Source organism: Bufo gargarizans, chromosome 3, assembly GCF_014858855.1.
Source record: "Bufo gargarizans isolate SCDJY-AF-19 chromosome 3, ASM1485885v1, whole genome shotgun sequence".
In the NCBI taxonomy this organism is placed as follows: Eukaryota; Metazoa; Chordata; class Amphibia; order Anura; family Bufonidae; genus Bufo; species Bufo gargarizans.
In genome coordinates, this window is record NC_058082.1 from 370016981 (window position 1) to 370041605 (window position 24625).

The 24625-nt window shown below is 44.8% G+C and overlaps 1 protein-coding gene across 1 annotated transcript in view; it reads right to left on the minus strand.

Annotated features, from left to right (window-relative positions):
- Nucleotides 1-4797: 4797 nt before the first annotated feature.
- SLC6A17 (solute carrier family 6 member 17) overlaps nucleotides 4798-24625 on the minus strand; it is a 55113-nt gene continuing 35285 nt past the window's right edge. Inside the window, exons 9-11 of the mRNA XM_044285674.1 lie at nucleotides 23365-23524; nucleotides 21362-21524; nucleotides 4798-5166 (exon numbers count right to left, since the gene is read on the minus strand). Of these exons, the coding sequence (XP_044141609.1) occupies nucleotides 4798-5166; nucleotides 21362-21524; nucleotides 23365-23524 (692 nt within the window). The remainder of the gene's footprint in view (nucleotides 5167-21361; nucleotides 21525-23364; nucleotides 23525-24625) is intronic.

Consider the following 24625-nt stretch of genomic DNA (forward strand, 5'->3'; position numbering starts at 1 on the left):
TCCCTATAGAGCTGACAGAGAAACTGTAGAATCCCAGGTAAAGCCCCCTTACACCAGTCCCTGCCTGTGATTGACAGATTTCTCCCTATAGAGCTGACAGAGAAACTGTAGAATCCCAGGTAAAGCCCCCTTACACCAGCCCCTGCCTGTGATTGACAGATTTCTCCCTATAGAGCTGACAGAGAAACTGTAGAATCCCAGGTAAAGCCCCCTTACACCAGCCCCTGCCTCTGATTGACAGATTTCTCCCTATAGAGCTGACAGAGAAACTGTAGAATCCCAGTTAAAGTCCCCTTACACCAGCCCCTGCCTGTGATTGACAGATTTCTCCCTATAGAGCTGACAGAGAAACTGTAGAATCCCAGGTAAAGTCCCCTTACACCAGCCCCTGCCTGTGATTGACAGATTTCTCCCTATAGAGCTGACAGAGAAACTGTAGAATCCCAGGTAAAGCCCCCTTACACCAGCCCCTGCCTGTGATTGACAGATTTCTCCCTATAGAGCTGACAGAGAAACTGTAGAATCCCAGGTAAAGTCCCCTTACACCAGCCCCTGCCTGTGATTGACAGATTTCTCCCTATAGAGCTGACAGAGAAACTGTAGAATCCCAGGTAAAGTCCCCTTACACCAGCCCCTGCCTGTGATTGACAGATTTCTCCCTATAGAGCTGACAGAGAAACTGTAGAATCCCAGGTAAAGTCCCCTTACACCAGCCCCTGCCTGTGATTGACAGATTTCTCCCTATAGAGCTGACAGAGAAACTGTAGAATCCCAGGTAAAGTCCCCTTACACCAACCACAGCCTCTGATTGACAATTTCTCTCCAACAGCTATATAAGAAGAAATCTGTCAATCACAGTCAGGGGTGGCATAGGGATGATTGCCAGCACAAAATACAGTGTGGGCAGATGATTATGTAACCTTGTTGGAGATAAGGTTTAAAATCATTAAACCTTTACATCCATACAATCAGTGTCTCCAGAGTTATTAAACAATGTCCCCAGAATCTGGAACCATTTTCCTGCTGACAGGTTTCCCTTAAAATGTAATTCTGCATTCCACAGTGCGTAATTTTTATGGGCTACTAAAAAAGTAGGGACCCTGAGTTAAAATATTTCCATGCTAGTTAAAGTGCATATGTACCAGACAATAAAAAAGACAAGGAAACCAATAAAATGCATATTAGGCAAGGATTGTCCAATTGAACCAATTTTGTTTTTATGCTAATTTAATCATTTCATATCTAATTTAATCATTTTATATCTTTCATATCATATCTAATTTAAATATCAGATCAGTGGGGGTCCGACTCCTGAGGTCATCAATATAGGAAACCAGACAACCCCTTTAAATAAATAGTTTGGGCGAGACTGATACCTTCTATGCGCCTTACTGCAGGACATCAGGGGTGGTGCATCACACAGGGATGATTCTCAGTGACATTTTATTAATCATTGTGTCATGAACCACCCCCTAAGGGCCTGCACTATGAAGGACACGGTGTATCAGTTATGGATGGACTTGACATGCAAGGATAAATATGACTTTATGGGAAAGTTCTTTGAAAGATCTCCACTAATTATTTTTTTCATATTTGGACAACACATTTTTCAACAGAGTGATAAATTCAAACTGCTTGTAGTTGGGGAAAAAACTTTTAACTATTTAGGTGATCCTCTTTCCACCACTATGTGAAGAAGCTGGAAGATGTCCCCATAGTTGACAAAACAGATACCCACTGTGCTTATCACAAGCCTCTGGAATATTATAGTTATAGTGACCATGTCGTCTCATGGCGCAGAAGTAGCAGAATTACAGTGCAACGTCGGATAAAATGCGTCTTTTAGGACAGGTTCAACTGGTATACGTACACCAAAGGAGCGTACTGGCTTCAATGGGTCATTAAGCATCTACTGCTGCTATACTACTTTAATCACTATTCTGCATTAGAAGAGAAATGCATTTCATATGCTTAAATATGAAATTCTAGTTTGTTTTTTGCATAAGCCTGTAAGTACTGGTAAACATTGTGCCATGATTGCCATACAGTATTCTAATATGTTAAATTAGGACAATTTTATACATTTAGAAATAGCTATTCATACGAAAACTCTGAAACAGCAAATATATAAGAGCATGGATTATGTGCTGAGATGTTTAAACGGAACTCAATAAAAACAAAGAAAAACATTACATTACTTGTTAAGGCCTCATGCACACAGACATATCCAATTTTGTTCCTCCAAGAAAAGTCCTTGAAAAATCGTCAATTCTTGTGTCCATTCCACTTCTTTCTCATTCCCATCAATAGAAAAGGCTTCTCTTACCCACAAAAACTGACAAGAATAGGACCTATTGTGAGATTCTCAGATCGCGCACATGAATCAGTGTGCATAGTTCCATTGAACTATATGGGTCGCTGTGCCATCTCTTTTAAAAACAGATCCCACATTCGAGAAAAATATTGTGTGCATGAGCCAAAAAGGGGTATTCACATCTCAGACATTTATGGCATCCCCATGATATTTGTTTCAGGTCCAAGAAGTGGGAACCATGTCAACCCGCTTGAATGCCGTGGCCAGGTAGGTGAGCGGGCTGTCCTACACTGTTTCGACATCTCACTGAAACAGCATTTGGGGGGTACTATCTCTCCTTGGGGAGAGCGCCTTAATTGGCATCAGGAGATGTATAGTCCATACATGCTCCTCTGGAATTCTGGGAAGAAAGGGATGCAAATGAGCTCTTAACAAGCTCGGCCTCTAATGCCACCAGATGTAAGGCAGCTATCCTATAAGTCAATGTTCGACCCTTTAAATAAGCCTTGAGACATGACTTGGATATTAAGTAAGCCAGCACCTCATCTGCAGAAGTAGAAGCGCAGGCTGCATCTAGACAGGACAGGGGTTGGAAGAAAGGCTCGTTTTAGAGATAGGTGCAGGTCCCAGTAGTAGAACTCACATTTACCAGATATTTATAGATTATCCTGGGATTGCCACTAATGCCTGAATGTGAGAGATGAAAATACTTATTTAAAGGGGTTTTCTGAGACTTTTCTACTGATGACCTATCCTCAGAATGGGAGTCCAACACCTGGGAACTCTGCTGATCAGTTGTTTCAAAAGGCACTAGTGCTCACAGTATCACCACAGACTTCTCTCGGCTCACCATTGTATCGCATCTGTGCTTGGTATCATGCTCAGCCCCATTCACTTCTATGGGGCTGAACTGTGCCTAGGGCCATGTGGCTGATGAACATGACATCACATGGTCTAGGGAAAGCTGTGAGAAAGCCGCAGAACCACTGCCTTCTCAAACAGCTGATCAGTGGGGGTCCCAGGTGTTAGACCCCAACCATATAGATTCTGATAACCTATCTGGAGAATAGGTCATCATTAAAGAAAGTCTTGGAAAAACTCCTTTAAGGCAGTGATCCATTAGGTATAATATTACTATTCTTGAAGATATTAAAAGGGTTGTCCCTTGAAAAAAATTCTACAGTTTTCAAAACAGCACCTGCATCTGAATACATTTGTAACAGTGTACAATGAAAAATTTGGTATGGCTGCTGAGCTATTCAATTACATCTATCTGCATATCGCCACCTGCTGTTTGCTTTTTTCCTAATTTCTCTGTCCACCTTGCTGAGATGGATGCACACGCTCAGCTCCATCCTTTAACTGCCACCAGCTGCAGCAGACAGGACATGTCCCCTCAGAAAACACATTCCCTGAGCTGGCAGCTTGAAATAAATCTAGCAGAGCAATTGGAGCAATGAATGGGGCCATCTATGGATCCATGTACCGGGCTGGTTCTAGCTTTGTTAGAAAGAGACTGCCATGTATTATATGATGTCTGATTTTCATTTTCAGTAAAACTGTCATCAGATAGAATGTGGCCCAATATTTTTCTGTCGGATTCTGACAAAAAACACTTATACGGAGGAGTAAAGAGGTGTACAGTAAGCCCATAGATTTAGATTATGGGCTTTCTATTATGGCTTTGTTTACACCACTGTATGCTCTGCTACAGTATATGTGCATGAGGCCTTATAGTAACTCTTCTTTCTGTTAGACGTACCACCTTTGAATTTGATATTTCTATATTTTAAAAAGTGTTTAACCTCACTTTGTTTCCTTATACTTTGTACAATTTGCTTTTTAACATTATTAAAATGGAAGTATCTAAATTTAAAGAGGAAATTTCAAATATCAAATATTGACCAGTAGCGATAAATCAAAATAGGAATATGATTGAGATCATTTCATTTTATGCATTATTGTTATCATTTTAAAAACTCCAAAGTATAAAAATAATATATTTTCTTTGTGTTATATTTTCAGCCTTCAGCTATTCAGACCTTTTACTCAGGTTGTGCTTACAAATTATACAGGTTATCGGATCCTGCGAGTGTGCTTGGTAGGAATGTGCAAACATTTCCAATAATTTAGCTGCGGGTAAAACATAAGTAATAGCTGATAAGGTATCATACCTGTGTATTAATGGAATGTATGCAGTGCTGTACACCCTCTATTGTGGCAGGATGTAGAAATTCACAAAGCAGAAGCACATTTATCTGAAGTCCATGATTTGAAGAACACTTCAATACAGATAACAATTTTTGATGTAGTGGAAAAGCTCAAGTTGTGTTGAGGTGAAACACCCATATCTGCTTTTTAGACACAAGCAATCCATTGCTCTGTTCGAATTTTGCAGGGAAGTGTTTAAGAAAGTGCTATAATTTACAAAACATAATGTTAATTGCATTGGACAATATGGTGGGATAAGCCACAGAGAAGGATCACGATTCGGATTCAGGAGTGGTTGCCATAAGATAGCCACTTCCATACCGTCCATTTGATGCTCCACCCAAATCCAAAGGAGAAGCATTTTCTGGGCCCAAGTATGAGCGATGGGTTGGCATTGGAGATGGGGCCTCACTAGGCACTTTACTCAGGATAAAGCGAGTTTCGTCATTATCTTCCAAATTGGAGATATCTTTCATCATACGACCTTTCTTGTAGGACACTAACAATCTATTGGAGCCATCGGGTATCAGTTGAAATTGCCAGAGAATGAAGACGAGAGGCACTGGTAGGATTGCTAATATTATGAGACAAATCAATAATGACAAAGCCCATGGGGGATACAACAGATATTGTTCTTCAGCCTGGAAAGAAAAATAGTATGGTGATATTATACCCCAGAGCCAATCCATTGCAGTAGAAAAACCTACTATAATAACCAGGCAAGCAGAAATCATTGCTTAATGTGCCTCCAGCCAAAAATATGACTTGACTGAATCCTGTGCAGTAAATATATATATTATAGCATACTCGTCTGTTTTCTGCCTGTCTCATGACTTTAATGACACAAACATAGAACGCTTTTATCCAGATGACTGGTTAATTAGATTTGTGCTGAAGTCTTTTAATTAAGGCTGAGTTCACATTGCTGTTTAGCTTTCCATTCTTCTGATCCGTCAGTATCAGTTATGATCAGTTTGTGTCTGTTCCGTCAGAGATCAGTTATTTTTAAAGGGAAAAAAGGTCCTGCATGCTGATACTTTTTCCTCTGAATAAACACTAATAGAGAAGTATATGTAACCTATTGTACAAACTCCCAAAAATCAATAAATGCCAACAATAAAAGGGCAAAACGGAGATTAAACATAACTTTTACTTATGCTGGGGAAAATGATTACACTGCACCAAAAAGTCATACAAAACACAAAATCAAGCGAATCATGTACTGGATAGTCACCCAGATTGTAGCAAAACCAGGAGGTATCACAGGGCCCAATAAATACAATAGAGAGAGAAAAATTTGAATGATCTCACCAATTTCTACATAAGAAGACTAGTGTTGATCACGAATATTCAAATTGCGAATTTTAATCGCGAATATTTCGAATATCGCAAAATATATTCGTAATTGCGAATATTCAATTTTTGTGAAAATACCAGTTCATGCGAATTTTTATGCGAAAAATTTGCATGCGAATTTTCGCAATCAATAAAATAATGCCTGGAGATCATGCATTCGCGAATATATGGCAAATATTCGCCCAAATATTTGCGAAATGTCGCGAATTCAAATATTGCCCCTGCCGCTCATCACTAAAGAAGACAAGAGCCACCTGCCCGTATACCTGTTCCGTATCCAAGAGTATAAGAGCCACCCGTTTGTATGCCTGCATCGTATCCATGGAAGCACATCGGGGCCAGGGCCGTCTTTAATATTGATTGGACCCTGGGCAAGAATTTACTTGGGCCCCCTGGATCCCGCCTTCCCACACCCTAAAAAAAAGCTAAAATCTTATACTTACCTGTGTCCTTTCACTGGCGCTCACTAGCTGCTGGTACGGCGAGGGATGGTGCAACGCAGACGCGCACACCTCACCGCATCCTGGCACAGGCGGGCGTGATGACATCATCACGCCTGCCTGCACTGGGATTTCACTACCAAATAGACCTCAGGCCTGTAGCCTATGACAAGTCTTGTCGCCATCTGCAAATCTTAAGGCGCATTGACGACCATTTTGGTCGCCATCTGGAGCGCTGTTTTGCATCAGTGACATGAATACTCTCCACATGTTGGTAAGGCTGATTAGTCAGCCTGCATTTGTGGGAGGGGCGGAGGCTCTTCATATACGAGCCACACCCTCACTCACAGGTGTGTGTTTTCAGGTGCACAGCTGCCGCTGGGTGTCATTAGCACACTAGCTTCTCTGGTGGTAGGAGTCTTTCTTTGCAGCATGGAGCTTGTTATTTTGCTCTCTGCTACCGTAGCATGCACGCGTCATACTACGTAAGTAGGATGGGCCGGGGCCGTCTCTCCAGGCCGGTCGGATCCGACTTTGCTAGCGAACGGGAGGCTTCACCTCAGAATCTGCTACCTCAGGTTTGCTCGTTTGGGCCTAAATACTTCCATTTGCTTTTCATTTTTGTTTGTTGGTAATAAGAGTTGGTTCCTATAAATCTTACAAGTTTCACTTTGCTTCGTTCGTCTCGTATGAAAAGTTTCTTTACAGCAATCCGGCTGAAGTAAGAGTTACCCGGGCTGCACCTGACGTCATGTTTGGAGATCGGACGCAGCGTTTATTGTTTAGGCTTTTTGCTGTAGCTGTTCCTTGCCATGTGTCTCCCCCCGCTACCACCATCTTTAAACTTCATGTATTTCACTTTCGTAAGCCGTGTACCGGGGTGGGCTCCCCAGGATACAGCAAAGTCACAGACATGGAAGCAACACTGACACCAGCTTTATATGCAAGAATATAAACTTTACTTTGGAAACAGTATTAATACAAGTACAAACAGTATGAGTAATACCCCAGGCCCACAGTCACCGTCCCTGTCCGAGGGACAGGCCTAGCCTGCTGGCGTACACAGCAGAGCCTACAAGTCGCACTGTGCCGCTATAGAAGACACACCTAACCGGTGGCAGATGCAGCAGAGCCTGCAAGTCAATTACTGCGCTGCAGTCCTGTACAGTAAGGCCTAACAAAGCTATAACCCTATCTAACTAGCGCATACAAGGCCTAGGCTAGTCTCTGTTACTTTAGGCGCCAAACAGTAAAGTACAATTGGTAATCAGGTGTACTGACCTGCGTCCGTTCTGGGCCCTAGGATGCCGCTTACCCGGGATGGCCACCAAGCTCTCAGCAACCGTGCGGCCTTGCTTGATGCTAAGGTTTTCTGTCCATACACTGGAACTGGTCTTCCTGGGACAACCTCTCTTTCAAAGCGCTGGATCCTGACAGGGGACAGCAGATACTCTCCTTCCTTTGAGTGTCCATTCACTGCCAGACATCTGCAAGCCAGGATGGAATCGGATTCAGCCCCTCACAGCACAATCCTTCCATCATGTCAGATCAACACTTACTGGTTCACCCAGAAGCATGCTGACTGTGCTGCAAAACAGTGGCCTCTAGTGGCCGGAATGCCAAATGACAGCTCCAGTACAATTTAAACATAAATATACAGGCAGAGCTTATCCACAATCTCATACTTTCATGCTCCGCTGTTATCCTGAGCGGCATTTAAACTTTCGGCTTTTATTTCATGTCTTATGCTGCATCCGCACGTCTTCACTGTACTGCACTTTTCTACTCTTGGTTCGTATTCACTCAGATTGGTCTCACATTCAAGCTGCGCTCACCTGTTGGCTGTTACATCTCATTCCGTCCCCAGCTGACAGCCGGATCCGTATTACATGCCTGTTATTACATGTTGTATACTCGGCTTACAGCTATTGCTGCTACTGTTACTCCGTTTTCATGCTCTGGAGGCACCACCCTGGTGTTCCCACCTTGCTCCACTCACAACCAGAGCTGCGTTTATACCAATTTTCATGCTCTGCTTATACCCAAAGTTGTGTTAACACTTCTACTGCTACACCAGGTTGTATACCCCACTCACCAAAGCCGCTTTCCATGTCTGCGGTCACATCAAGTTAATATTCCGTTCACATCCAAAGCTGCGTCCGCATGTCTGCTTTTCACATCTTGTCCTATACTCCTTTCACTACTAGAGCTGCGTCCACATGTCTGCTTTCGCATCACGTCAATACTCTGATCACTTTCAGGTTGCATTTATACGTCTGCTTTATACCATGCTTTTCATGCGCTACCCATACTCAAAGCTGCGCCTATACCATGTTTTTAGGTACCACTCACATCCAAAGCTGCATTCTCCTGTTTATTGCTACATCATGGTTTTGCTCAATCTCACCGGGGCAGTCTGCACCCACCGCTCTGGTACCTCTCTCCTGACAAACATAACTGCGTTCTTTTCAGGCTTACGTTCCCTTCCTCGGTGGTCTGTCACATTCCATAGGCCTAGTTTCTGTTTAATCCTGGTTCGTAATCACTCAGACTGGTCTCCTTTTACTTCTGGTTCGTATTCACTCAGATTGGTCTCCTGCCCCAGTTCACCAAACAGCTCCTCAACGGAGGTCAGTGGGCCGATAGGAGTACGTTTCCTGCTATGTTTGCACAAGCTGTTCATTAGTTTGTCACGATAAGAGACTTCTCTTAGCGAACTTGCAATGCCCCAGGCATTTCATGTTTACGTTTATGGTTCGCGGTGGTTAGTGTTTTATGTATGCACGTGCTTCGGATTACTAATGTCTATATTTTTAACGTCTGTTGGCAGTCATGTTCCTTAGGCCACCTTCTAGCCAATCCAATCATTCAAGTCGCTTCATATGCCATCAGGTCCGGCTTACGTTTTAATTACTTATCGTCACCGCAACGTCATCCCTCTGGCTTTGGGGGCCCTATGACCGATCCGGCCTCATGGCTCCAGGGGCCCCTTGACCGCTTTTCATGTTTTGTTTGTTAAGGGTACGACATGGTTGTAGGCTGGTTAGTGTCCCAGGTTTCTGTTGGAGGTTAGGCAAGTCCATGTCTTTGTCTTTCTAGGTTATCGAGTCCCGGTTGCTTACTAAACCCGTTGGGTTTAGGCCCAATATTTTCCCCAGCCGTCCTTAATTCTAAGGTTCGCATCCCAGCGGCTGCCCGGCCCCATGGGCCCCTGGTGGTTGCTTCAGCCCCATGGCTTCAGGGGTCTGACCAATGGTTGTCTGTCCACCTGTGCAGCTATGCTTTTGAATGACTCATATCTTTACCTGCTTGCCAGCTTATGTTATTAATTTTAGTTAATGTCCGTTATTATCTCCATTTTCTGTCACGTTTCCCTTCGTCTTTTCAGGTCATGCAGTTGAACTATTGGGGTCACCTTCCACGTCGGTCAGGTCTCGTTCCTAACGATATTTCGCCTCGCATGTTATTCAGGCCACGTAGTTTATCTTGGGTATCGCCTGCCACATCGGTCAGGCTCATGGTTTAATTCACGTGCACCTCATTCATGTCACTTTTCATAGTTATAATTCTTTAAAAAAAAAAACAAAAAAAAAACTTGGCCCCATTGCTTCGGGGGCCCGACGACCTGCTTCGGCCCCATGGCTTCGGGGGCCCGACGACCTGCTTCGGCCCCATGGCTTCGGGGGCCCGACGACTGTTTTCAAACCTGCTGGGCTGATTGCCTGGTTGGTTGTCCATCTATGCATCAAGGCTGATTTGGCCCCTATGTATCGCACACATACCTGCTTCCCTAATTTCCTGATAATCCATGTTGATCGCTCCATGTTGATCCATGGCTTCGGGGGCCCGACGACTGCTTCGGCCCCATGGCTTCGGGGGCCCGACGACTGCTTCGGCCCCATGGCTTTGGGGGCCCGACGACTGCTTCGGCCCCATGGCTTCGGGGGCCCGACTGACTGCTTCGGCCCCATGGCTTCGGGGGCCCGACTACCTGCTTTGGCCCCATGGCTTCGGGGGCCCGACTACCTGCTTTGGCCCCATGGCTTCGGGGGCCCGACTACCTGCTTTGGCCCCATGGCTTCGGGGGCCCGACTACCTGCTTTGGCCCCATGGCTTCGGGGGTCCGACGACCTGCTTCGGCCCCATGGCTTCGGGGGCCCGGCGACCTGCTTCGGCCCCATGGCTTCGGGGGCCCGACGACCTGCTTCAGCCCCATGGCTTCGGGGGCCCGACGACCTGCTTCGGCCCCATGGCTTCGGGGGCCCGACGACCTGCTTCGGCCCCATGGCTTCGGGGGCCCGACGACTGTTTTCAAACCTGCTGGGCTGATTGCCTGGTTGGTTGTCCATCTGTGCATCAAGGCTGATTTGGCCCCTATGTATCGCACACATACCTGCTTCCCTAATTTCCTAATAATCCATGTTGATCGCTCCATGTTGATCCATGGCTTCGGGGGCCCGACGACCTGCTTCGGCCCCATGGCTTCGGGGGCCCGACGACCTGCTTCGGCCCCATGGCTTCGGGGGCCCGACTACCTGCTTCGGCCCCATGGCTGCGGGGGCCCGACGACCTGCTTCGGCCCCATGGCTTCGGGGGCCCGACGACCTGCTTCGGCCCCATGGCTTCGGGGGCCCGACGACCTGCTTCGGCCCCATGGCTTCGGGGGCCCGACGACCTGCTTCGGCCCCATGGCTTCGGGGGCCCGACTACCTGCTTCGGCCCCATGGCTTCGGGGGCCCGACTACCTGCTTCGGCCCCATGGCTTCGGGGGCCCGACTACCTGCTTCGGCCCCATGGCTTCGGGGGCCCGACGACTGTTTTCAAACCTGCTGGGCTCATTGCCTGGTTGGTTGTCCATCTGTGCATCTAGGCTGATTTGGCCCCTATGTATCGCATACATACCTGCTTCCCTAATTTCCTAATAATCCATGTTGATCGCTCATTTTACGTTTTGACCGCAAATTGGTCCGGTTCGCCCTACAGCATTATTGTCATGTCTTACGCAGATATTTAGTCTTTCTTTAATTGTTCATGCTTTCGTTCAGGTCCTGCCAGAGGAAGAACAAGTAGGGCAATTCGCTCTAGCATTTCAGTCTCTGATCGTAGTCGATCATATCTTGTCAACCAGGTCCCCGCGCAAAGTCTTTGCCTTTTTACCACGACCAGGAATTCATTTTCGCCAGTAGCTTCATTGCATTGCATTCCCTCACTCATGGGAGGGCATAGACAGAATCTTGTATATTATCGCTTCATAGCTTCTTGCCCCACTAACCTCCGACTCCCTACAACCACGGTGAATCGGATTTTGGACAAGGTCCAGCATTTTCTCACGGTAGAAGATTCAGATAGTAGGTCGGTCTTCACGTCTCAAGCGTTAAAACAATTCTCAGGGGCGCACAGTAGAACAAAGCGCGGATAGCTGTTGTCTGGGTAACTATTCAAGGATTCTCTTCCTATCTACATGGTTCTTTTTGGCCCTCATTCCTGCATAGTCTAGGCAGTTAGGCTTTGGTCCCACGATCTCCTGACACTAGGGCATTGCCAGTACTCGCACTAGAACCAAACTTTACAAGTTTCAGTTGGTTTTATGATCCATTTCACAACGTATTCTCGGTCCTCCATTCGGCTTTGGTGCAGTATCCGCAATATTGAGCATCATGTCTCTGGCCTTGTCATCCACAAGATGGGTTGTAGGTTTCCTACTGGTCTTGCCTCACATACCCTGAATGTTCGCTCCAGATCCCGGATGCCTTGCAGTTGGCTTGGGGATTAGTTTGTACATGCCATTCAAATTCCTTTTCTATCCTACTTGGCTTGGTTTTTGCCCACTTATAGGCCTACCCACGATCATGGCTTAGGGCACACAACAAGCCATTTAGTCAGGTCAGCTAAAACACGCCTAGCTGGGTTAGGTTGTTCCTGTTGTTTTCTCCCTAGGGTTCTTCGGATACCTCTTGGCCGTAGCCATGACCACAAGTTGGTAAGGCTGATTAGTCAGCCTGCATTTGTGGGAGGGGCGGAGGCTCTTCATATACGAGCCACACCCTCACTCACAGGTGTGTGTTTTCAGGTGCCCCACCCTCCCTCCCTTATCTTCTCATTTCCACAGGGTATGCCCACTTATAGGCCTACCCACGATCATGGCTTAGGGCACACAACAAGCCATTTAGTCAGGTCAGCTAAAACACGCCTAGCTGGGTTAGGTTGTTCCTGTTGTTTTCTCCCTAGGGTTCTTCGGATACCTCTTGGCCGTAGCCATGACCACAAATAATGATATAGTACATCAGTGACATAACTGCTCGCCACATATAATGTTATATTACATCAGTGACATCACCGCTCTCCACATATAAGTGATATATTATATCAGTGACATCACCGCTGTCCTCATATAGGCGATATATTACATCAGTGACATCACCGCTCTCTACATATATGTGGAGAGCGGTGATGTCACTAAAGTAATATATTACTTACCGGTATATGTGGACAGCAGTGATGTCACTGATGTAATATATTACTTATGTGGACAGCGGTGATGTCACTGATGTAATATATTACTTATATGTGGAGAGTGGTGATGTCACTGATGTAATATATTACTTATATGAGGACAGCAGTGATGTCACTGATGTAATATATTACTTATATGTGGAGAGTGGTGATGTCACTGATGTAATATATTACTTATATGTGGAGAGTGGTGATGTCACTGATGTAATATATTACTTATATGAGGACAGCAGTGATGTCACTGATGTAATATATTACTTATATGTGGAGAGTGGTGATGTCACTGATGTAATATATCACTAATAAGTAATATATTACATCAATAACATCACCGCTATCCACATATAGGTGATATATTACATCTGTGACATCACCGCTCTCCACATATAAGAGGCATATTACAGCACTGACATTATCCCTCTATATGATGTTACAGACTACAGTTCGCTCTATTGTATGACACGCACACACACAGGGACAGACACACACACACACAATGGGACGGACAGTCACACACACACACAAAGGATGGACAGTCACACACACACACAAAGGGACGGACAGTCACACACACAAAGGGACGGACAGTCACACACACACACAAAGGGACGGACACACACACACAGGGACGGACACACACACACACAAAGGGACGGATACACACACAGTCACACACACACGCAGGGACGGACAGTCACACACACACACAGGGACAGAGTCACACACACACACAGGGACAGACAGTCACACACACACACAGGGACGGACAGTCACACACACACAGGGACGGACAGTCACACACACACAAAGGGACGGACAGTCACACACACAAAGGGACGGACAGTCACACACACACACAAAGGGACGGACACACACACACAGGGACGGACACACACACACACAAAGGGACGGATACACACACAGTCACACACACACGCAGGGACGGACAGTCACACACACACACAGGGACAGAGTCACACACACAGGGACAGACAGTCACACACACACACAGGGACGGACAGTCACACACACACAGGGACGGACAGTCACACACACAGGGACGGACACACACACATACACACAGGGACGGACACACACACATACATGCAATAAATATGATCACCACACGGCTCCTGCCTGTCTGCTTTGCTATGCCAGGCTTTAAAAGAGTGGGCACAAGACAGTGGACACAGGGCACAATATGTATGCGAGCACAGCTGAGCGAGTGCAGGGCAAGGGCCCGCATACACATCGCCCCTCCTGCCTGTCATACCGCATACACATCGCCCCCTCCTAAAGGTAACTGATGTGCTGGGGGGAGGGAAATATGATTGGTGGCACTGGCACACCCAACATCAGCAGCAAGGAGTTAAAGTCCAACCCTTAATGGTCCCCAAAATCCCTGGGGGGGGGTTGATGTAGTAGCAGGAAAGCACACACTGTCCCCCTGTCCCCTATGAGCCCCCCCATGGCACATTTCTCCCACTCAATCATGGGCCTTTGGCAGATGGGATCCATCCAGATGTTATCTTTGTACAAAATTGTACTTTGTACTACCAAATACCTGTAAGTTGCTTGGCTGGCTCAGGCTGTGTCTGTTGTGGCTGCTGGCTGGCGCACGGGCTTGCTCCGCCTCCTTCTTCTCTCTGCCTGTGCGGCAGCTGCGTCACGCTCCAGCAGCCACTGGTCCGCTCTGTTAAAGAGACAGGCAGGCCAGGCAGCAGAGCGGAGCGCAGAGCGGCTGCGGGCCCCGCTCCCTCCTCACTCAGTCTCTTTCTATAGTCCAGATCGTGAATCCGTGCTGTTAGATGGCCGGCGGGCGGCAGCGGCAACAAAATATAGTAGTAAGCACAGCCCGCCCGCACACCCCAAAGGCCGGCCCTGTGCGCAGCGCACAGCTCCCATGCCCAGCTGCAATATTCGGCAGCTAAGGCTAAAAAGTCTTGTTGGTCACCGAGTGCTGCTTGGGCCCCCCAGGAGCAAATGGGCCCGGGGTAGTTGCCCCTTTTGCCCCGCAGTAAAGACGGCCCTGATCGGGGCACCATATGAACTTCGAGAATCTCTCCAACAGTCATTGGAATTTGTTGTTTGACCTACATCCTTTGAAGCCCACCAGGCGTCTAGATTGGTGAGATCACTCAAAATGTTCTCTTTCTCTATTGTATTTAATGGGCCCTGTGATACCTCCTGATTTTGCTACAATCTGGGTGACTATCCAGTACATGATTCACTTGATTTTGTGTTTTGTATGTCTTTTTGGTGCAGTGTAATCATTTTACCCAGCATAAGTAAAAGTTAAGTTTTATTTCCCTTTTGCCCTTTATTGGGGGTTATTGTTGGCATTTATTACTTTTTCTTCTGGCAAAAATAACATGAGCTCTAACGGAACTAACACAAACTGATCATAACTCATGCTAAAAAATAAATAAATAAAAAATAAAATAAAAAAGATGGATCAGTTATTTTTAACTACAAACGGATGCTAACTGAGCACAACTAATGCTAAAATTAAAGGACCCGTTTTTTTTTTTTCTTCTGTTCTGGCGGATCAGAAGAAGGCAAAGTTAAACAGTGAAGTGAACCTGGCTTAGGGTACTTCCACACTAGTGTTTTTGTTTTCCGGTATTGAGCTCAATACCGGAAAAAAACTGATCAGTTTTAACCTAATGCATTCTGAATGGAGAGCATTCTGTTCAGGATGCATCAGTTGCATGTGTTCTCTCCGGCCAAAAATACGGAACACTTGCCAGATTGCTGGATCCGGCATGAATTTACATTGAAGTGTATTAGTGCCAGATCCAGTATTAAGTGTTCCGCCAAAATGGATCCAGCTTTCCGGTCTGCGCATGCGCAGACCTTTAAAAATGCAAATCATTTTGATACCAGATCCGTTTTTCCGGATGACACCGGAGAGACGGATTCGGTATTTCAATGCATTTGTCAGATGGATCTGCATCCGGATCCGTCTGACAAATGCCATCAGAACTGCCTGCCGGAATCCTCTGCCGCAAGTGTGAAAGTACCCTTACATTATTACCTGGCAATCAATAAATGATTGCGTTCACTGACAGCAAGCAGGCATCTTTAGAACATTGCCCCTGTGGCCAACTATGTGTTTTATTGCACACATACAGACTAATAAGTGCAAAGCCATTTTTTTCCACTTACACACCGCTGTCTTGGGGGCTGGTTGTTAAAATCCCAAACAGACCACAACATAAGTTGCTGGCTAAATTCTGTCCTTCTGCCAGTCCTGTGTTGGGGAGAATTTTTGTTTGGGCCTGTACTAGATGAGAGAAGGCCTTGGATAGGAATAAAAAAAGGTTTTCCTCTACCAGGGGGAAAAGGTAATTCCTTGGAAAAGGGATGATGTTTTTTTTTTTTCTTTACCAGATGCCAGCTCTTTGTGGTGGGGAGCCCGTGAAGAGTCTGGGAGACTGGGACAGCCACACTATTGGTCTCACTTTTTCAAATAACTGAAAGCGGTCCTGTATGCCTTGATATTCAAGGACTCCTTGTCCTCCAGGGCAGGAATGTAAGAGTATATTTTGACAATGCGATCACAGTAGCCTACTTCAATGAACAAGGGGGTACAAGAGTTCCAGGTCTCATGTCTGTCTCCCATCAAATTTTCAAGATAGTGGAAGATTCTCCATTATCCCTTTCAGCGGTACATCTCAAAGGGACAGACAATGTAAAGACCGTTTTTCTCAGTCAACGCGGTCTTTATCAGGGAGAATGAATTCTGAGTCAGAAGGTATTTGAACAGGTGACAGCTCTCTGGGGTGTTCCGGAGGTAGATCTTTTTGCCATCAGGGCAGACAGGAGAGTAAAAATATTTTCCCTCTCCCCCAGAGATCTTCCATCTTTACCTTTGTCAAATCCTGGAGGCAGGGCCCTCTTTATGCCTTTTACCCCTTACAATTACTCAGTAAGATCAGGGTAGAAAGAGCCATAGTGATCATAATTTCCCCATTCTGGCCAAGGAGCGTTTGGTTCTTGTGGCTCCTCAGGATGTCTGTTGCGCCTCTTTGGATCCTGCCAGAGTCTCAAGATCTGCTGAGTAAGGGTCCAATTTTGCATCCGGAAGTAAAGAACCTACATCTGACTGCTTGGCCATTGAGAGGCAGTCTAAAGAATTTCCACACTGTTAGCTAGTCGTAAGAAGGTCACGTCTATTATATATCTCAGGATCTGGAGGGTCTTTTGTAAATTTGCCAATAAACCGATGGATGCATTAGCAGATGCTGATATTCCTTTTTGCAAAAAGGGTGGAATAAGCTGAAGGTCCAGGTGTCAGCCTTGAATGCTGGTTAGCAGAGCACCCATGAGTCAAAAGGTTTATTAGAGCAAATTCTAGGTTAGCACCAGTGCAAAAGAGCACTCCCTCCCAGGGATCTGAACTTGGTTCTTTCGGCTCTCCCCTCTGAGCCTTTGAGCATTGCATAAAATTTGTTTGAAGATGATTTCCATGGAAGATGATTTCCATGACTCAGGTGTTTCTAAGTGTGTCATTTCTTCTAAATGAGATTAAAAATCTCTGAACAGTTAACTACTGCAGGACTGGATCATTTTGCAATAAATGCCAATTCTTAAATATGGCATTTCGGATCACCCTAAATGCTGGACTACACTGATGAGCAAAAGGGTAAAATGTTGTAAACTTTTGAATTTCAGGCTCCATATCTCACCATCCACTCCAGCTTGGAACGCAAGACTTCTACCATTGTATAGACAATCATCTTGGCTATATCATACATAAATTGGCATTGCAGCTATTTAGCATATGATTAGTTAAGCAGATTCTTGTCTGCAACTGCATTGTTATTGTTTTGCTCCTAAAGTTCTAAATTTTTATTTTTATCTTTTGTTAATCCATCTTTGGCTTTCAACACTGCCTGAATCCTTCTGGGCCTGCTCTCGATCAGATTAAAGCATGTCTCGACCAAAATATGTTCCCAGGTCTCTGCTACACGTTCCCAATGTGCAATGTTGGTGCACACTGGCTGACCTACTTAGGAACAAATAGAGCTTTTTCTTCAACTCTACCTACAAGTGTTTGATTGCGTTGAGGTCTGGGACTGTGGGGGCCAATACAGCATCTCTACTTAATTTTCATTGAACCAATTCTTCACCAATCTCAACGTACGTATGCTTCGGGTCATTGTCCTGCTGGAACACTATGTCATCCTTTTCATGCACATAGTACTCGAGTGTACAAAAGTAATTAGTCTTGTAGGATAAAGATCAACATTGAGACCACCATCGATCCTTGTCAAGTATCCAACATCTTTAGCTGTGAAACAACCACTTATCAGACTTTTTCCAACGAACTTGACAGTTTATTCAATTTCTCCTTCTATTAGCATCCTTTTCCCTTGTTTTTTCCAGACCCATTTGCACTCATCAGAGCCCGGTCTACTGACTTTCGTCTCATCGCTCGAAATCGCCCGTTTCCAATTTTCTACTGTCCGCACTATTATGACGATATTGAATTCAAGGCTTCTTTTTCCGGCCACCATTCCAGACTTGTGTAATGCGGGTCACACGGTGCTTGCATAGACATCTGTGATCTCACTATCACAAAGAATACGGGCCACCTCCACTGCCATGTCGTGCCAGAATTGACAGACCTTGCGATGAGCTGACTTGATATTTTTTCTGGGCGTCCTCCTATTGGCTTTGGAATGGATGGACAGACTTCATTTTGTATTCTTCCAACTGTCATGGCGCTCACATAATGCAGTTAGGGAATTTTCTTGGCTGAGATACTGCTACGGATGAGCTAGATCAGGGGTGCACAACCTGTGGCCCGGGTGCCACATGCGGCCCTTGATACCATTTTGTGCAGCCCCCAACCATCTGGTAACAGACATGTATGCCTATGTCTTGTGGCTGCTCACATGCATTTTTCATGTATTCTCCCATTAGATGGGAGTCCTGGAGGTATAACTAGACATTTATGATATATAACTGTGTGTACAATACGCAATAAATACAGTATTTCACTTGTTAATACCCCTTTAACTTTTATTTTCGGCCCTTGTTATTCCTTCAGTCTGACTATGTGGTCCCCACCCAGAAAACGTTGTGCACCCCTGATCTAGATGATGCAGTTTCTTTTTTCTTGGGAAATTTTCTTCATGACTGCTCTGTGATTAGAACCAGTGACCTTTTACTTGCGAATCAACTTAATAACACACTGACAATTAGGGAATGTCAGAACAGGTTGGAACAATTAGAAACACTGTTCCACCACCAGGAGCAAAACAGTAACATTGTACTTACATAACAAGAATCTGCATAACTAATCATATGCTAAATAGCTGCAAGTCCAATTTATATATGAGATAGCCAAGATGATTGTCTATAACATGATAGGAGTCTCATGTTCCAAGATGTAGTCAAAGTCAAAAGTTCAAAACATTGTTGCCCTTTAGCTCATCAGTGTATATTTAAAGGAAAAAGCAAACCTTTTGTGTGCTTGATTTGGTTATCAATTCAGTATGGGACAAATTACATCCATTATTAAAGGGGTTATCCCATCTTAGACAATGGGGGCATATCGCAAGGAGAATACAAGGAGAACGGAGCAGAGAAAGTTGAGGAGGGCGCACTGCGCACGCGCAGCCGCCCTCCGTTCATTTCTATGGCCCCATAGAAATGAATGGGAGCGTTGGCCGCGCATGTGCAGTGCGCTCCCATTCACTTCAATGGGAGAGGCGGGGAGCTGTGCCTGGTGGTGGTCGGACCCTGGTAAACCCGGGGTCCTCCAGCCACAACTCTCCCCGGCTCCGTTCCAGAGGTGGGACCCGCACCTATCAGACAATGGGGGCATATCCTTGCGATATGCCCCCATTGTCTAAGATGGGATAACCCCTTTAATTTATCAGGGTAACCATGTTGTACCAAGTGTAACTTTAAAACAAGGGCTTGTCTATTATAATCCTCATCTCTTTTATTGATCCTCCTTAATCTTGGGACTTCTTGCACAGTTAAAGACACCCTAGTCAGGAGTAGCTATATGGAAACTAAGAATAAAGACTGGCTCTCATATGTGATTCCAAGGGTTAATTATAAGTATGGGAATTGTTCATTTTGTTCTTATAACCTGCACAGAACCAACCGAAACCCTTGGAGGGATACAGCATAGGGGGCGACGGTTTATTCACTGCCGCACCAAGTTTGTTATGGACATGATAACTTGCCCATGTGGACGTTTTTACCTAGTTAAAACAATTAGATGTCTTTTTGACCGCATATGGGAACATTTTAATTCAGTCAGGATGGGAAAAGGATCACCCAGCCTGATTGAACATATAAGACAGGCAAATGGAGCTGACCCCGCGGTGTTGTGGTTTGAAGGGTTTCTACCACCACATTTTGACCTAATTAGCTGTCAGACACTAGTGATCTGCTAGTGTCTGCTGTACTTAACCATGCTATTGTAATCCCTTTCTCTGCAGCGGTTACCCTAAAAAACGAACTTTTATTGCTATGCAAATGAGCCTCTAGGTGCTATGGGGGCGTCTTTTCAGCACCTAGAGGCTCCATCTACTCACCATGTCTGCCGCCCAGCTCGTCCCTCCAGCCCGCCCATCCCTAGATTGACAGCCTCCATCGCGGCTGAATTCTCGCGCCTGCGCCGTGTGCATCTGTATTCGGCGCAGGCTCAGTGACTGTCAGACCGCTCATTGCGCCTGCGCATCTCCACTGCACCTGCGCATCTCCACTGCTTGAGGCTGGGCGTCGTCTGTTCCTAGGAGCACTCTGACGTCATCGGCGCAGGCGCAGTGGAGATGCGGGCGCAGTGAGCAGTCCGACAGTCACTGCGCCTGCGCCGAATACAGACGCACACGGCGCAGGCACGAGAATTCGGCCGCAATGGAGGCTGTCATTCTAGAGATGGGCGGGCTGGAGGGACGAGCTGGGCGGCAGACATGGTGAGTAGACGGAGCCTCTAGGTGCTGAAAAGACGCCCCCATAGCACCTAGAGGTTCATTTGCATAGCAATAAAAGTTCGTTTTTTAGGGTAACCGCTGCAGAGAAAGGGATTACAATAGCATGGTTAAGTACAGCAGACACTAGCAGATCACTAGTGTCTGACAGCTAAATAGGTCAAAATGTGGTGGTAGAAACTCTTTAAAGGAACAGAAGTTGTTCATACTTTGTGTTGAAGGGGTGATCATCACAAAACTTTACTTCAAAGAGAAGCTGGTTGGATTATTTGTTCCAATACTTTAGGAGCACTATGGCTAAGTGTTTTTCTGTGATTATATGTTTACACATATGATGTTAATTGATGTTTGACATCAGATATGTGGGTGTATTTTAGTAATCCTCACACCTCTGAGTTCATAGGCCCATAAAGGCGCATTGTCGCAAAATGGCCGTTACCTGTATCGCATCTCTTGTACCTTTGTTTACCCAATTTTAATGGACCAGCAAAGATATGGATGTTTTACAGTAGTGAGAGCCATAGTATTTATCTACTTTTGGACTTATATGGTGGACATACTTAACTTACCAGTTGTCTGATCCAAGCACTGTATCCCGGCGGGCTGAATGCTAGTTGAATTACACTAACCAAAAGCAGAATTGCCATAAAAATTGGGGAAACATACTTCCATGTATAAAAGTAGTAGGCGTATGGACGAAATCCAAGCATCTCTGTAAGCTCCTGCATGAATCTGGAAATGCACAGAGAAATGGTGTGACCAAACAAAGTAAGTCTCACTCCTGAACAAAGCAAAATGAATACAAGGGACTGTCCAGGATTAGAGAAAAGGATGGGCTTTTTTTTTCCAAAACCAGCACCACTCGTCTATGGGTGATGTATATTTTCCAGCTTGGACTTATTCAAATAAAAATGTTACTGAAAAAAAAAGACCCTTTTTTGTAATCCTTGTCAATCCTTTTAACATGGATATGCACAAATGATAATGTTCATATTTAGATTATAAAGAACCAGTTACAGTAACAGTCTAAAGTCAGCTAAATCCACACAACACAAAACACAGCAAATAACAACCAGAATGAGAGGTCAGTGGTTTGCACACTGTGGGTGGTTCCAGAACTAGAACACAAAGCATATGAAGGTATACTTTAAAAAACTACTGCAAAGGAAAATCTGATTATTTTATTCATAGCATGTGGCCCATGATGCTCTACTGAGCAACCTCCTATTATTTAATATGACCCCTATTCCAGAAACTAGCATAAAAAAACTCACAGACCCGTGGGTCTGCAACTTTTTGAACCTCATTGCTCCTAAATTCAGGTTCATGTGATGTTTGTACGCCGACCCTTACCACTTTTGGAAAAAGTAAAGTGGTGGCGGGCAGTTTACTGCTGTAAATGGTGACTAAAAACTACTCTAGCTAGGAGGTGGAGTAGATCTCAGGCTAAGTGCTCAGACTGCCAGAGGATACACCTAATTTATGACAAGATTTATGCCTCATGATAAATTAAGCAGGCCCAGTCACATACTGTACCCTGCAACTGTAATCAATATGTCCCTGACCATAAAAGTATCACAGAATGATATACTCATTTATATGGGTTATCCAAGAATAAGACAGACCTCCCAGAGTGGCCCAACCCGCGGTGGAGATTATACTTATAAGGTCCCTGGGGCTGGGTTTGGTGTCTGACGCTCCGAGAGACTGTTCCTCTCCCTGGCGCGCTGAAATCAACATCCATCAACAAAGGGACATTTGATTGCTGCAGACAATCAAAGGCCGCAGCTGTGACCTGTGACTGGATACAGCTGTCACATATCCCCCCCATCAACGGATGTTGATTTTAGCGTTGAAGGGAGAGGAAGAGCTGGTCTGGGACTTTCAGATACCGAACCCAGTGGCAGGAATCAGGTAAGTATGATCTCCATCACAGGTCGGCCACTCTGGGAGGTCTTTCTAACTCTTGGATAACCCCTTTAAAATTTAATTGCAGTTCTTAAAAATGCTACAACCGGTCAATGTGGTCCTTGGACCAAATAACACTGTGCACCCATGCTCTTAATGAACTAGAATGCGATCCAGATTCTAGATTGCCACAGGCAATGCACCTATTTTCCTTTCCACTAGTTTTCAAAAATACACCCCAGTGTGTGCAATCCATACAGCCAACTACAGGTTGTAAAACTGAAATAAGAATACATTTTTAGCACAAGATTAACAGGTATTTGGAGACAGACAGGGGTATAACACATTGTTGAATTGGTCTTCAAGACAGTTCTCTTTTTTCACTAATTGCTTTCCACGTAAGATAGTATTGACACAAGTCCTTTAGTCTAAAAATGTATTCATGAAGCAGAATTGAGCACTGTTACGGTTTTCACATTTTATAGTGAGGCCAGATTATATAAACAGTATTGACAGTGCTAAGAACAAAGCATTTTTGCATTCGTTGCTTTTTGTATACATACAATAGGTCCTGCAAAAGGAAGACAGGTCATAAAGAACCTACTTGAAGAGAGAAGGTTTGGGTTAGAGGTGTTTGACAGACAGGGAGTGGGAGGATTCTTACTTCTTTGTGCCATACACCCAAGCTACTGCAATGTTTTCCAGGATAACCACAATGGTGAGTGGTAGTGTGGCAGAGTAATCATCAAACATGTTGACGAAATAATTTCCAGAACGCTGAACAAAGATCAAGCCCAGCAGGAAGGCAAGGATGCAACAGCTGACTACAATTATTAGCAGAAAGAAAAAATATACAGTGAAATGATGTGCATGGAACATGAATGTAACAGTATCAACATGCAAGTCACACATGCAACCCACAGTGGATCGGGACAGTTCAGCTGTCAGCAGAACTTCCTCATTCTGGATCCACATGGTTTTTCTGTAAAAGTAAATCAATTGAGTCTGACATTCGTAAACATGCTAAGCCAAAGGTCTGCACTCCACAGACTGAAGCATATACATAGTCCTCTAGATAGCGGAGAAGCTATGCCATGACTAAATACACCAGCAGATGAACTGAAATTCGGGATCATATGACTGTAATATCTATTATTAAAAATGTGCATCAAGGAACTCTGTATTGGCAGTCAATGATTCTGTCCCTCCTCGTATACAGAAATATATTTTATGGTCTGGTTGGTGAACATGCTAATATGGCAGTCACACAGGCATTGTTCAAAGAGGGAAACTTGGTACACACGTCTGTTTGAAATAAGGTACAGTAGGTGGTCATCACCTCCCATTAGTTCATCTCTACTGGTTGTTTAGTGTTTCAGTGTTAATACGAGTCTGCTTAGCTGTAATTCTACCACACAGGAAAGGAATAAAAAATCGAGAAAATAATAGATTGATATAATAATATATTGTAAAATTAACAATAACTGCCCTATGAGAAAAACATTAGCACTTACAATGATAGCAAACAAGCAGATATGCCTATTTTAATACAATTTCTATACATATTTATTATTTCTATACAAGATTAACTAAATTATACATTTATATACCTGAAGGACCTCAAAAATGTAAGACATCTAGTACTGCATTTTAAGTCAATGTTAAAAAGGTCCTCCAAGGCTGGGTACCTGAAGGGATCGGCGACAGTGCAAAGGTAATAAAAAATAAATAAAAAAAATAACATCACACAGCTTTTAGAAATACAGCTTTCTAGCTGGATAAAAATCTGGACTGTTCAGGGAACCCTGCATTTTGTTCACCATAAGGAACCAGTCATAATGTACAAATTCCAGGAAGGATATCACACATAGGGGTTCTAGATACAGTGGACACATACCCTGTATAGGTTGCTGCCACTCTTTTAT